The following is a 14,601-nucleotide window of genomic DNA, read 5'->3' on the forward strand; positions in this document are numbered from 1 at the left end:
ACTAAGTAGATATAAAGTTGACAGTGTCCCTTTAAGTGTTTCTTTAAATCGTAGAATTTTGTTCAAATATCTCTTCCTTTCTCTTACTTGTTTTATGCAACATTATATGGAACCATTTCTAAGCTTTAATTCATTACAGAAAATAATGGGTTAACTTCCTTTTTAAGCAGGACAAAAGGAACAAGCTGTTGAATGGTATAAGAAAGGAATTGAAGAACTGGAAAAAGGAATAGCTGTCTTAGTAATTGGTAAAGGTAAGCCAGTTATGAGTTTTGTGGAAAAGATTTTGGTTTATGACTTCTTCAAAGTGAGGAATCAATATTGCTAAAAATGGTAGTTGTTAGGAATGGTCTGCTGCATGCATTCATTCATAGGAGTATTTCTTATTCCTGTTTTAGCTGTAGGTGAGCACTGGTCCATTTCTCTGTTCTACCTTAATGTTCCAGTCTATTACACATGCAAATCTTGCTCTAAATATTTTCAGACCATCTAAAATTGTGAGCAGTACATTAAAATTCTAAAGTAAAACACTTGATTTCTTATATAATGGGAATGCCAAAATATTGACTTCTGATTTGATTTGCTGAAGTTGACGGTTCGTGTTCTCACTTATGTGGAATTTTATATTCCCTTCAGTGTATCTAAAAAAGAAACACCCCAATTTGGGATGGTCTAGCATTGTGTTTCTGAATAGGTTATGCCAAAAAAATGAACATTTGCACCAAAGAAAGAAAACTATCTGTGTATATGGAAACATTTTAAGATGTAGTGTAGAAGCAGGTATGTACCATAGAAAAACAGGTGTAGTGAAGGATTTGCTAAGAATTTCTGTTATCAAAGTAATAGTAATAATAACCACTCACCCCCCCAAAGAAAACCCAAACCTGTGACTGCTTTTGCAGATCGCTGTTTTGTTCCTCAGCTATGTTTAGAAATGTTTGTGAACAGTGTATGGTGACATGTTACTTAAGCAGCAATATCAGTGGCATTTGATACCTGTCTAAACTGCACAGTTAAAAAAAAAAAAAAAAAAAAAAGCCTGACTCGAACAGACATTATTTTTTAGGAAGTGTGATATTAATGTCTGTAATTCTCTGTGTTTTGAGATGTGAAGGGACACAGTCAACTGAATTTAAATCTGTTAATTTTGCCAAAGTGAATTATTTTACATCGTACTTGCCTCTCAGTCACTTTTCAAGCTTTTTAAAAATATTTTTTATTCAACTTCTGCTTAGAAAAATGCAGTGGCAAACAGCATATATTAGGTCAGCATGAAATGTTAGAGCATATGCAAAGCAATGCTTGTGTTCCCACCACTCTGTGAACAATATCTGTAAAGCAGATAGTGTCAACCAACTTTAAATTCTTGATTAAATAGAAAACTTTAGGATTTTTTCATTAGTTTTGCAATAGTGTTCCTTAGTGGAGAGGATAGTAAGGGGTGGAAGAGGAGGAAAGGCTGGGTGTCAGTATTTTAGCACTTAAAAACGTTAATTTACCAAATTGTGTTTTAACATTGATTTTTCTTTGTAAGGTGATCAGTGTGAACGGGCTCGACGTCTGCAGTCTAAAATGATGACAAATTTGGCAATGGCCAAGGATCGCTTGCAGCTTTTAGGTACCAGTTACAATTCATGACTTTGGAAAGTTTGTAATTATTTGCACAACTTCATGTAATGCATTCTTCTATAATATTACTTTGATTTTTAAAGTGAAGTCATTGTTTAGAGTCTTTTAAGTTTGTTTTTTTAGCTGAGAGTAGGTAATATTTTTTTCAATGCTGTTGATGGATATTGAAATTGGAATCTCATGACCCGCTTCCCTGTGCCTTAAGAAATAGGTGTAAAAGTAACTGAGAAGTCTTTATATCGTAGCATGCTTGACTTGTAAACTGCAGAAGTTTTTACTAACTCGTGTTGGAGTTAGTTTATGTTTTCTATGTTTCTGTGTTTCTCCTGTCACATAACAATTTTCCTGTTTGTTGCTGTGTAATGTAATAATAATTCTTTAGCATTACATATATTGTAAAGTTGTGAAATCTGAATTCCCATAATTTTTATCTAGTAGTGTTCTATTTTAAGATTACCAGGTAAGAACACTTATTTTCAGAAGGATAGTGTAGTATAGTTATAGTTTTATCAAAATTAAGTGTTGTATGTAAGCTCTTAATGGCCAAAGTAAACCAGGCAGGATTGGAAATGGCATCTTAATGTGCATGATAAAGATTCCCCCCGATCAAGCAACAAACCCACGACTTTGTGTAGTGCATCCTCTAAATTGAGAACTTTGGAAATGCTTTCACTTCAGACAGTAAAATGAAAACAAAGACCATTTTTTTAAATTGCTCTTTAAGGGAGAACTGATAAATATACTTGAGTTTAACTTGCGTATTTGCAGCTTTAATCTTGCCCTGTGTTGTTTTGAGTTCTACTAGCTTCCTCCCTAGGAGCATATGGAGCAGACAGGAAAACGCATGTTCTCTTTCTTAACATTTTGTTATTCTGTGGTCTTGACTGGTGGTTGACAGGGAAGTTGTGACAACCTCAAGAAAGTGAATCTCTTCTGTTTCCCTGGAATTCCTGGTGTCCTTAGTTCTTTTTGAAAAAAAGTGAAGGGAACATAGGGTGAAGAGGCTTCTGGCTTTTGTGCTTTATTAAGCACGTTTGTCGTTAGAACCTTAGTACATGCAGAAAAGATTTTCAACTCAGTAGGATTAAAGGCTGACTTCTAGAGGTAATATAAACCAGGGGACAAAAGAGTGAAAGTGGTTACATGCTAGCAATCTTTGGTAAGGTATGGCTTGTTGCTGACATCCTAATTGCAAGTAACTAGGATTTCTTTAAAAAATTTACTGTTCTTTAAACCTTGAAGTAGCAATGTCTGTATTTTTGGGGTAATGCTTCATCCATGCTTGTGTTATTGTAGTAGCACTTGTGATGTTGGTAAGTGGCTTACTTGCTGTGCTCTGCATGAAATGATAAAAAGGATAAACATTGCAGAAAAACTAAAGTTGAAGTCAAGCTGGTATGTTCATCTTTACTACCAGAATGTGTGATCACATGCTGTTTGTATTCTTGATTCAGAGTGCAGATTGAAAGAAAATCCGCTAGAATAGTGCTCACTGCATAAGTCAAATATGGCAAATTTTTACTTTGAAATTATCAGTCATTTAGTACTTTGCACTAAGAATCTGCCTCAATCAATGTACCTGAGAGCAAAATTTGGACAGAAAAGAGAAAGTGAAGTAATCTGCCTTTTAGAAAGGAAGAGGATGTTGTTTGGAGAGATATTCCGATGGATTTAAATTCCTCCAAACTTGATCATTATGTACCTATTTGAGTAATATTTGTTATACCATCTAACCAACTTTCAAGTATTGACAGCATCTCTATTTATTTATTTGTATGTCATTTTACATGGATTTTTTTGAAATATAAGGTAATCTAGACCTGAATTGCATGTGCAATTCTAAACACAGCTTTTAGCTCATTATTTATAGTAACATATTTAGAAGTTTTTAAGTAGTGTAGAGATGCTTTTGTAGTTGAAGTAAACCTGAGGCTCTTGAAGTTCTTAGGGTTCAGTAAAGTGAATTTTCTTATGAATCCAGGTCTCAAGATCAAAGAGTAGGTGTTTTCTTCTAGCCCTGTGGAATTTCTTCATTTCTTAAGGGAGAAAAGGCAAGTCCTTTATTGCATTAGCTGGCAGAATTAAACAAACTTAAAGTAGACAATAATATCAAATATTTCATCCTGCTTGCTAGACAGAGATGTGATTGCAGACTGCCTGACTGAAATGCCATCCAGTCAAGCAAGTTATATTGGTAATACATAGAAAACGAAAATTAAATTGTACAGATTATAACCATCCCTTAAAAGTGCTAAGTTCTTTGATTTTTTTTTTTCTTTTATTTTTCTTCTTAGTGTGTTGGATCATCAATGTACATTTAAGTTGCATGACACCACTGGGGGTGTTTGACACCACTGATGGGAGTGGGATGTCTGATCACACCCATGTGTTATCACCGTGTGTCATCACACCACTGATTCCTTTTAATGTTCGACCAAGAGGGTGTAGCTGCCTACCATGAATGGCTTTACTATTTTGGGTCCTGTTTTCGTCTTGAGGCTATGTATTGCAGTGTCTTATTCTGTTTAGAGCTGCACTATGACACAGCCTGAAAGCTGAAGTTACTCTGGGTGTGTTTCAGAGCACCTCAGGGTGAGGGCTTCAATGGACACCTTTTGGGATTCTTCCACTTTCTTGGAGGTGATGGTAGTTTTGCTTCAGGCTTTTGTCACAGGGTAACTTTTTTAAAATTAGAAATCAGTTACCTTGAACTCAAGATCTAGCGTTGCCTAAATAAGACAATGGCTGCAGTGGTGTTTGCTTGGTAGGTTTATGTCAATGTTATGTCATCAAGGAGAAATAGTGAATGAGATTCTCTAAACACTTTTTTTTTTTTTTTCTGTGTCTGGAGACATAGGGAGAAAGCATTTGAACGTGAGGTGACAGGGTGTCCTGTTAATTGCCCGGAATAATATTTAATAGTTCAATTTATTTCCTTATTCCAGAGGACTCTACAACTACAGTGTCTCAAGAAAAGTGATGTATGTGCTTAACATAATTTTGTGTGCAATATTAAAATTACATGTTAATATGTAATGTGATGAGAAGACTGAATTGAAACTGGGCAACGTTGGATTACATTTTTTTTGGTTGCAGTTTTGGAGTTCCTGAATATGAGGAACTTGCTAAGCCATTGATAATTGTGGCATAACCCCAGTGTCCAACTGCAATGTTGAAGCAAATAGCATTTCCTGAGTTCCTGCCCAAGGCAATTGATTTTATTATGGTCATTTGCTAGGAAGTGGGGTTTTTTTTGTAAACTTCAGAAATGTTCTCCAAGATTTAACTGTTTATCTAATGTCTTACCATGTCTATTAATACTAATTTTGTTTCCTAAGCTTCTTTGTGTACTTTCCATTCAGACTGCATGCACTGGGCAGGGAGCAGACTATTCTCCCCACTGTCTCCTCCCGTGGCGCTGTGCCCTCTACTACAATCATACTCCCTGTTGTCCTTTTAGTGTAACTAGCGGCATTTTCTTACACTTGTTCAGAGGAAAGTTTCTTAGAGTGACTTCTGGCAAGTTACAAAGCCCGTGGTTGTGTGTAGACTGTTCTTGTGTGACTAACAGTTTCTTGTTTTACCTGACTATTCAATGCTTTCAGTTTAAAACAAAGTAAGCCCTGGCTGCACATACTAATCTTGAACTTCAGCTTTCCACATTTTTATATTTGCTACTAAGCTTTCACTCTAAGTTGCATCTTGTTCAGTCTGGATATTATTATTAAACTATCACTTAAACTGTAGGGTCTAAAGATCCTTTTCAGGGAAGCTAAGCAGTGAGTGATCAGGAGCAGGCAGAAGAAAGGAATGAAGCAGAAAGACTGGAAAAAGATCTGTAATAGACGAAGAAGAGGAAGGAAGTATTTATGCCTGTTGGCTGTATGGTCTACAAGCTCTGAATGGCAATTCTTCCTCCAGTCAGGGCATTTATGATCTTGGCTATGGACATTTTCAGTAGCATTCGGCTTTTTTGCAGTACGTGCTTTTGTGGTGCCAGAGGACATCGCTACTCTACTTGGCCATCTGTTTTCCTGCAGCTTCTTGGTGCTGTTATCTCTTGAGGCGAAAAAAAAAAAGGCAGGGGGAGGGGTAGTGTGGCTGTGTATGCCTTGCCTTGCATCCTTACAAACCGTGTTCTGTTTTTACAAAAAGGGATGGGGCTGTGTGAATTAAAAGTGGAAGAGGCTGTAAAGCACCCCAAAAGTAAGGCCTAGAGGTTTTTAGTGCAGTGGGAAAAGCAGGAATGGTAGGTGAGCTGTGGAGAACAGATGGTCCTGAGACTTAATTCTCATTTTGTGTCCTTTGCAGCCTTACACCTCTTTGACTTATGCTTTGGCTGGTTTATCATGACTTCTTAGAGTTAATTTATTTCTCCTTAATCTTTAACCTTATAAATCTTGTATTCAGATGTTTCCGAAGTTAAGCCTCTTAAAGAATTTAGATTGCATGACAATTTTATTGACTTGATTTCAAGGCAATTGTATTTCTAAATAGGGATCTTGAAAGATGTCATCGTAATGTATATATGGGGTTTTGCTTGAACAGTTGAGGTTTCTGTAAAATGTTGTCTGGCTGTTACTACATAAGTGAAATATTTAATATGCAGAAAAGTAATGACTCCTGGCAGTTGGTCAGAAGTAACACCTTGGTGAGGACTTTCAGAAATGGGTTATCAACACAAATATTTAGTAAATGAATTTGAATTAATCCTGACCATTACTTTGGGAAGTAACTACAGTCACTAGACTGGAAATATAGTTGTAATTAACTCAGGCATAAATGGCTAGTTTTAAAGCTGTTTTCAGTCATGCTCATACTGACGGAGTTTTCTTACAAATTTGCTGGACATGTAGAATAGATAGAAATACTCCTTTGATCTTTAACTCTGTATCAAGTATAACAAAGCCAAACTTGACATTTGTGTGTTCAACATACATAAATTTTCTTGGTTCATTTTTATTTTTTGTTTGTTTATTTTGTCCTTTTTCCTCCCTCCCCCTCTGTCTACTATGTAGAGAAGCTGCAGGCAGTTTTGCAAATATCCAAGCCGCAAATGGAAGTCTATAATGACAGTACTAACCTGGCATGCCGCAATGGACATCTCCAGTCAGGTGGGTTTGGTTTTACCAGCGCCTATTGAGGGGATGTCTCTCAGTTTCTGGTGTATTACAGGGAAAAAAAATGCAATGCTATGTTTCGGCCCCACCAACTTAAAAAAAACCCTATATATATATATATATATATATATTTGTTTTTAAACGCTTTATATAAAATACATTCCATCCTTTCTATGGCTTTGACAACACTGTTTTATTTTGTAGTATTCCATTCTCTTAAAATACCTGTCCTAGAATCCAAAACTATTTACTAAAACAATATTTTAGAAAATATTTGTTACGTTACATTCTTAAAGGAATTAAATTAAACCTGTTTTAGAAAGTGTCAAAGTCAGTGTAGGATATGTAGGTTACATATTGTGCCTACATGAGTAGTTCTTTACAATATTGGGAGAGTGAATGCATTTGAATTAAGCTGTATTAAATTTCAGGGTTTTTTACTCCAAGAAAGTGATACGCAATTAAAACAAGGGGTACGTGGCAGAGCAACAGCTCTTGCTTTTTGTCAAATAAGGTTGTTTTTATCCTTTCCCAGAAGACTGCACCAGGGATACTAAAACAGCAGAAGTAAACTTGTTTATCCGTAAACAAGGAGTAAAGTTACTGTGAGGTTTGTGAATTGTCTCCAGGAAGTGTTTTAAGCTCGCAGTGAGCTATTGTCACAACTGTTATCTCAACTGATAATTCATACAGTAGACTACAATGAGGTTAACTAAAATAGAGAGCTAACAAGCAATGGAATTCATAAAGCTTGTCTGCTGATTCAGGAGCAATATTCAGTTTTTAAGTAACTAAACTTGAAATGTAGTGTAAACCACATGCTTTGTTTTTGAAGTTCCATTTCTAGTTTGGAAGTAATCTTACTGTTTGGTTTTATTGTTTCTAATGTATGAGAAATTAAAGTAGTGGAACTATGTCATGTTAGGCACCTTTAGATTACTGTATGTGTGGTATTTTTGTTAACTGCATTTGTCAAAAATATGTAGTTAAAATGGCTCTTTGTTATAAGTTCCTACATAGACAGACCCTGAGAACTCTTTGCCTTAAATGATCTAGTACAACTCCTGCTTTTTTACCTGGTTGGCTAGAGATTGAATGAACAAATACATGCATATGCACACAAACGTTGATAACGTGCTTCATCTGATGCAGTATGAACAGCTTTTTCTTTAAACTCTTTGGGGTTTTTTTGTACCCTTTTCTCAACGTATCTCAGAATCGAATACTGCAGGAGAAGATTAAACTGAACTGTCACTCTTACGACTGTTAATTTACTTAGTAACAAAGCATAGAATATCCTTTGGCATCTGCTGGAAATGAAGAAACATTTTGCCTGTTCTGTGGCAGGTGTTTTTATTTACAGAAGTTCCTGTAGCAGAAGGTAGTCACTTGTGGAAAGTGCTATTAGTCAATTTATCCATTTGGAGTCGTACTGCTGGTGGTTTATAGAGGCTGAAGCACTGAACCACTTCTGCAAAACTGGAGGAAAGGGCCACAGGCTTCTGGGGATGCGTTTATCTGAGAGACTGTCTTCACGCTTTCTGAAAAGGAGTGTGGGCTAACAGAGAAACTTTCATTTACCAGACTCAGTGGGTCTTAGGAGAGACAGAAGGACTAAAGAGCAGGTCATAAACCAGAGACAAGTATCAGGCATCTACTGATTACTTTGAACAAGGCTTCAAGAGCCTTGTTCCATTGCCATTTGCATTTACATTGCCAAAGGTAAACTTCAGATTCATAACTTGTGGAAGCCAGGGGATTACCCAAAGTACTGAATTTATCCTGCAGCTGTGGGGTCCCTGATGAGTACCAGCAAAGTCAGCCTATTAACTATTGTTTGAATTTCTTAATTGGCCGGTGCCTGTGCTCACACGCTCTTGTCTCTTTTTTTGAGGTGCAGGGGGAAACAGCCTTGTTCGTAAGAATACATTGGTGCTACAGTTTGTTCTTAAAAGTACTGTATCGGTTTTGCTTCAATCTGCTGATCATCTTGCTGTTGTTCTTCCTTTATACATGTTGTAATAAAGATGTTGTTTTCACGCTGACAACTGCAATCATTTGAAAACACAAAGTAGATGAGAAATTCCTAGAAAACTGTACAAAATCAGCTTGCAGGCTACTTGAGATAAGCGGACTGCTGTTACTGAGGCAGTAGAGGTACTGCAGAGGTATTGAGCCACAGGGCTCTGTCATAAGCTTCATTTTTCTACCTATGTAAAATATTGCCTGTGCTGGTGCCTGATCAGGCGGGGATTTTTAGAAGTCCAGGATTTTATGAAGCCTGAAACATGGTCATTCAGAGTTCTAACTTCAAGCGTCTTTTTGCCTGTTCTTTGGTCAAAAGTGCTTTGCTTTCTTTTGTTTGCCTTTAAATGCCAAAGTCTTTACAGATATTTTTGGTTCTTAATTCTGTCTGCTGTTCTATTCTCACCTCTGTACTGCACATTTTTTCTATTTCCAAAGCGTTACTTGAGATTCTTCCTTCTTTCAGGATATTATTCATGTCAGTCTTTCAGATCCATTTGCTTGATTCTAGTACAGATGGCTACCTGTCCCTGTCTTCCTCATCCATAGTTTCCTAGCTTCACTGAATACCTAGAGATTTTTCTTCAATATTTATGTGATAGATTTCTAATAAGGTTCTATAAGACCTCATTAGAGCAGTATCACCTGCCCTTCAGTTGCAGAAGACTATGCAGTAACTTAAGAGTAATGACAAGTGGCCTTGACCCCAAACTTTTTGAAATACATGTTTATTTATATATATATATATATAGCATATCATCACTCTTGTTCTAATAGCAGTCTTAAATTAAATGTAAAACTATTTAGCTGTATTTTTTGTTTTCCTCAGACATGCATGTTTTCTTCTGCGAGTGTTTGTTTTGTTTGTTTTAAGACTGACTGGAGAAGGAGATTATGTCAGTCTTGCCGAAGGCAGTGTTTATGTTTTATGAACTTATTTACTGGGCATACAATACTGATAGTATTACAATAATACCGGTGTACCATTTTACACTTAACATGTAAATCTCAGCATGATACATGATCAGAGAAAGCATTACATTTCTATTTCTTACCACAACATTACCACTGTGCAAGTAGCTAGTTTTTTATCTCGTTTTTCACTTGGAAGCATCTGCTGGCATGTCTTTAATAGGCTTATATTGGCAATGTTTTTCAAGTTGCAAAAATTCTACTCTTAATACTGATGTTTTTTAAGGAGTTTCCCAAGTAGAAGTAGTATCAGTAAGATCATTTTTAACACCATAATTTGGCAAAATTAGTTCTTTGACTGACATGGCTTGGTCATTTTAGAAAGGAGAACAACTGTGAAGTTTTCTGTTAGCTGGTTTTTATTGCTTGAATGTACCTATTTGAAAAATCTGAATATAATCTTTGAAGGAATTCCTGTTTTGAGGCTATCGTGAATGCTGATCCTGAATAACTTATCAGTCTTGCAGTTGCTACATGTATTTTGTTATGCAATATTTGCAGAAAATTTATAGCTAAGCAGTTTAAAGATTTTTTTTTTAAATAAAGCTACATAAAGAAAATTCTAGACTGATATTTTTTTTTTTTTCCAACTTATGGTCCACAAACCACATAAAATAACTTCTCATAGTCACTTTATATCAGTTATCAATAGGCATACGTAAGGAATTTCTGAGGACTATTCCCTGGTGATTTATAAGGTTTAACCACTAGAGGCTGGAAACTTTTTCAATACTAGAACTGCTGCTTATAATTTTAATTGAAACTTTTTTTTTGAATGCTTAAGAAGTTGTAAACCAGCAGAAACGCATTCATTAAGATGTGCCTTAATCTGTCTTAGATGCACAAAAGATAATATAATTGGTTTCCTTTTCAGAAATACAAAGCACGCTGCTATCTTTATTGAGTAAATAAGCTAGAGCTGCATGTTTCCCAGCTTGTTTCTGTTTCCAGGTGTGTAGTATAATCCAGCGTCTCTTAAAGTTCTTCAAACATATCCTTACTTCACTTTACCTTTAAAAACAGTTAAATGCATTTTAACCTTTTTTTCTGTAAGGGAGTCTGAAATTGGGCACCTGTGTCTGCAGCTTATCACAATTTAACTGATAGAAAACCTCAGACAAAAATTTGCTTCTTGCTTGTTTATAATTTCTTTATTATGTATTTATTTGGATGACAGATTAAAATTTCAGGCACGTTTTCAGGATCAGATAGTTGTGTTTCTGCATCATCTAGTGGCGTTATCTTAGAGCTTTGAAGTAAATTATTCTGTCCAGTCAAGAATTGGAGAGTAAAATCAAAATGATCAAGTCCCTATTACTCTTGTATAAGCATATATGAAGTAAACAATTTAATTGTTCAGTGTTTCAAATACGCTTGAAAAAATACCATGGTCTGTCTTTGTGATTAGAACTTATTTTAGGCACTGCCTTACTGTTTTGTATGGAATGGTGAAACATTAGGCACAAGGCTGCTGGAGATGCTACAAAGGTTTTAAGGCCACTTGCAGCACATTTTCAGTCTTTCAGCAGATAAATACAAACGGATAAGAAATGTGTTTTGGCGGTTTTGCATTTGTTACAGCAAAACTATATTTTACATAATGAAATAATAGGTGCTGTCAGTCTGACAAGACATACATGTGCTCTTAAACACTTCACTCTTTAGAAATAGGTAAACTTTAGATAAACTGTAATTCTGAGAAGTTTGATCACATTTTTATTTGCTGCGTCAATGAAAATTTGTATCTAAAATGAAGTTCCATCTCTGGAGTTGACAGTGAACAAGTCTGTTCAAGAGTAGTTCATCAGTGCTGCCCAGCTGGACTGACCACAGAACACGTGTAAACTTCGTGGTCTTGATTCCTGGAGGTACAGTTAGAGTAAATCGTAATTTGTTTTGAAGCCTTTCTGGTTTCGCCTCCCCTTCCCTGTGTTTCCAGCTTCCTGAAATATTCCTTACCTGTGCGATTTTATGATTCTCAAAATTGCAATGTGTGTATTGTTCTCAATAGATCGGGGTAGTTCTGGGAAGGTGTGATAATTGAGCAACATGTTAAGGTGAAGGAGATGGAGAAAAACTACTTAAGCTTTTTGAAGCCATCCCTTGTTGACTAAGCCAGTTGTGCAAGTGAGGCTGAAGGGAAAACCAAAACGAAACAAAAACACAAACCAGAAAAAGAACAAACCGAGTGCCACCTATTGCTAAATTGGACCAGTCGAAGTGTGGAGTAGCTGGAGTTTTTAATAGGTTCATATACTACTTTTTGAATTTGAAAGTTATTAAGTATGCCTAATTTTGAAGAGTTTTTGACCTGGAAATTCCTGGGCAAGGATGACTAAAGGAATTTAACCAGCTCTGGGTCTGTGTGTGATTTATTCAGTAACCAGTAGCCAGTTTCATGGTGGTGTGTGTTTGTGGTTTGCTTTTTTTTGGTGTGGTGGTTTGTGGTTTGTTGGTTTTTGTTTGCTTTTTGGTAGGCAGGTTTTGTTTCTTAGTGGGTTTTGTTTGTTTTGGGGGTTTGGGGGTTGGTTGGTTTGTTCATTTGCTTGTTTTCCTCCAAGTAATATCTTATGTGTAAATGTAGTTAATCATATTATTCAAGTTCCCTTGTTTTTGCACATTGGTACATCTGCATTGTTTATGATGACCCCTGCAGAGATTCCGTAACTCTTAAAAGAGGTACGTTTGTGGCTGGAGAAAGGCTTTAGAAGCTTGGTAGCCAAGAAGTAGTTCAACACATGGATAACTGCGGGCTTTGTAAAGATTTGCTCCTGGTAGTATGTAAGACTTTTATGTTTAAAGAGGCTGAGAACATGGTAGTAGTGAATTGATCCTTCCATGGTACTGTTTCACTGAGATATTCTTATCAATTCTTTAAACACAACATTCAAAATGATGAGGCTTTCTACTTAAGGTATTTTTAACTGAACTGCAATATTATAAATTAAAAATTTTCACAGAGTCATTAACTTGCTTGAAAATTGAGTTCTTTGGCTTATTGCTTAAGTCTAACAAGTCAAAGTGAGTTACAGATTTCCGAAAGCTTAGTGAAGAAACTTGTAGCTGAAATCCATCTTGAGCTTCCTTACCTCTGACACCATATTTCTCTTATCTAATCAAAAGGCTCCTTCATCCTTTCAAAAGAACATAAGGCCGTATTTTCAGTTTCCATTGCAGACGACAGTGCTGTACCAGACAGCTTCCAGTACTGTATTCCCACCACAGAAAACTCCAGTCTGATGCTGTGCTCTAATTGTTAACAGGCCTGACCAACCTGCGTGCTCACTGCGGCATGTTCTTACCTCTGAATCTCTGTTTTGAACAATTAAATGCTATTTCACTTACTCTGGACCAAAATGGCCTTTTGTAGTTCAATCACCTGTGGCCAATATGTTAAGTTTCATCTGTAGCTTAATTTGAGACCTTCCTGCTCCATCATGGAGGTCATTTAGAGGAGGTGTGAATGGAATGTGTGGTGGTGTTTGAATTCAGTGGCGTGATATAATATTTGAACACTTATAAATGTAGGAAGGTAAGCTGCTTCAGAGCTATTTATTCAGAATTTACTTATACCTTGAGATACCTGAAGTGAAACAAAGTTATAAGAAAAAGCTCCTGGTAGTTGCTTGCAAGTATAACTTTTGGAATTTTCCCAAATTAAAGTGCCTTGGTGAAGCTTCTGTGTTCAAGGTGCTAGACAGCATTGGCTAGAATCCAGAGTAGCTAACCTGCCAACATCACTTAAGGAATGACTGCTCTGAATCTAATGGCTTGAAATTTGGGGATTATTATAATTATTATTTTTAGGAGCTTTAGGGAACAAAAAATGTCCGGCTGGTGTTCTGTCTTAAGGAATAGATGGTGTTCTTCCCTTGTTATGGGATTTAACCATCTCCAGCTTTTCTAAGATGGCTAACCACTGTTGGTTTTGAGAGGTCTTTACATTTCAAAACTTACCTTTAGGAGAAACCTACAGCCAATATCCCCTTAAAAGTACTACACCTCTTCAAAAATGTGTATTATTCTGCTATAATACTGTATTAAATATGTCAACATTACTGTCTTCAAGTTAGAATTGATGATAAAAGTATGGCTACTGAAAGTGTTCTCGTTCTAATGGTTTTCTTTGTAGAAAGTGGAGCAGTTCCAAAAAAGAAGGATCCCTTAACACACACGAGTAATTCTCTTCCTCGTTCAAAAACTGTTGCAAAAACTGGATCCACAGGCCTCTCAGGTCACCACAGAACACCTAGCTACAGTGGGATATCATCTTCTGTGTCTAGACCAGCACCTAATCCTGCAGCTTCAACTCATAAGGTATGGTAAGGATAAATATAGCAGTATATGCTTAGAAAGTCAATGTAAATTCCAGAACAAACTTTGTATTTGCTGCCTTTATTGCAGTATTGTAGTAGCAGAAAGATCCTGGAAAAAACCCTAAGCCCCTAAGTTTTTGGCCAAGCCTCTTGAGCTAGGCTGCAGAGTAGATTTTAGAAATCAGGGGATATTGGGTAGCTGAATGGGCAAATGTATGTTAGTTGTGATTGCAGTGATAAATGATAATACTCGTTTTGAAAATTGCATGGGAAACTGAGGTAAGCTTATCTAGGAGAAAAATAAATTTTAGTCCCAGTACGTAAAAGATGGAGGAAAAAAAAACCAACCTCTTACTCCAGAACTACAGATTTTCCCTCTAGACGTTCCTTCTCTTCTGAAGTATGCATGCACAGGGTGTATTGCAACCATATGGAAAAGCAAATTGTGGTTAAATTATGACTGAAATACAAAAGTAAGTCCTATACAAATAAGATGCAAAAATGCTGCATTCCTTTTGACCCATCTCTTTCCCTTCTGT

General features: G+C 36.3%; 1 protein-coding gene across 6 annotated transcripts in view; it reads left to right on the forward strand.

Moving 5' to 3' along the window:
* The window catches only part of SPAST (spastin), a 36,162-nt gene that overhangs the window by 4,201 nt on the left and 17,360 nt on the right, over window positions 1–14,601 (forward strand). Inside the window, exons 2-5 of one of the 6 annotated variants that reach the window (XM_065630926.1) lie at window positions 168–254; window positions 1,535–1,618; window positions 6,648–6,743; window positions 13,879–14,063. In XM_065630926.1, coding sequence (XP_065486998.1) covers window positions 168–254; window positions 1,535–1,618; window positions 6,648–6,743; window positions 13,879–14,063 — 452 coding nt within the window. The remainder of the gene's footprint in view (window positions 1–167; window positions 255–1,534; window positions 1,619–6,647; window positions 6,744–13,878; window positions 14,064–14,601) is intronic. The other 5 variants (XM_065630928.1, XM_065630930.1, XM_065630931.1 and 2 more) reach the window with 5 other exon arrangements.

The sequence above is a fragment of the Caloenas nicobarica genome, chromosome 3 (assembly GCF_036013445.1).
Source record: "Caloenas nicobarica isolate bCalNic1 chromosome 3, bCalNic1.hap1, whole genome shotgun sequence".
Taxonomy (NCBI): domain Eukaryota; kingdom Metazoa; phylum Chordata; class Aves; order Columbiformes; family Columbidae; genus Caloenas; species Caloenas nicobarica.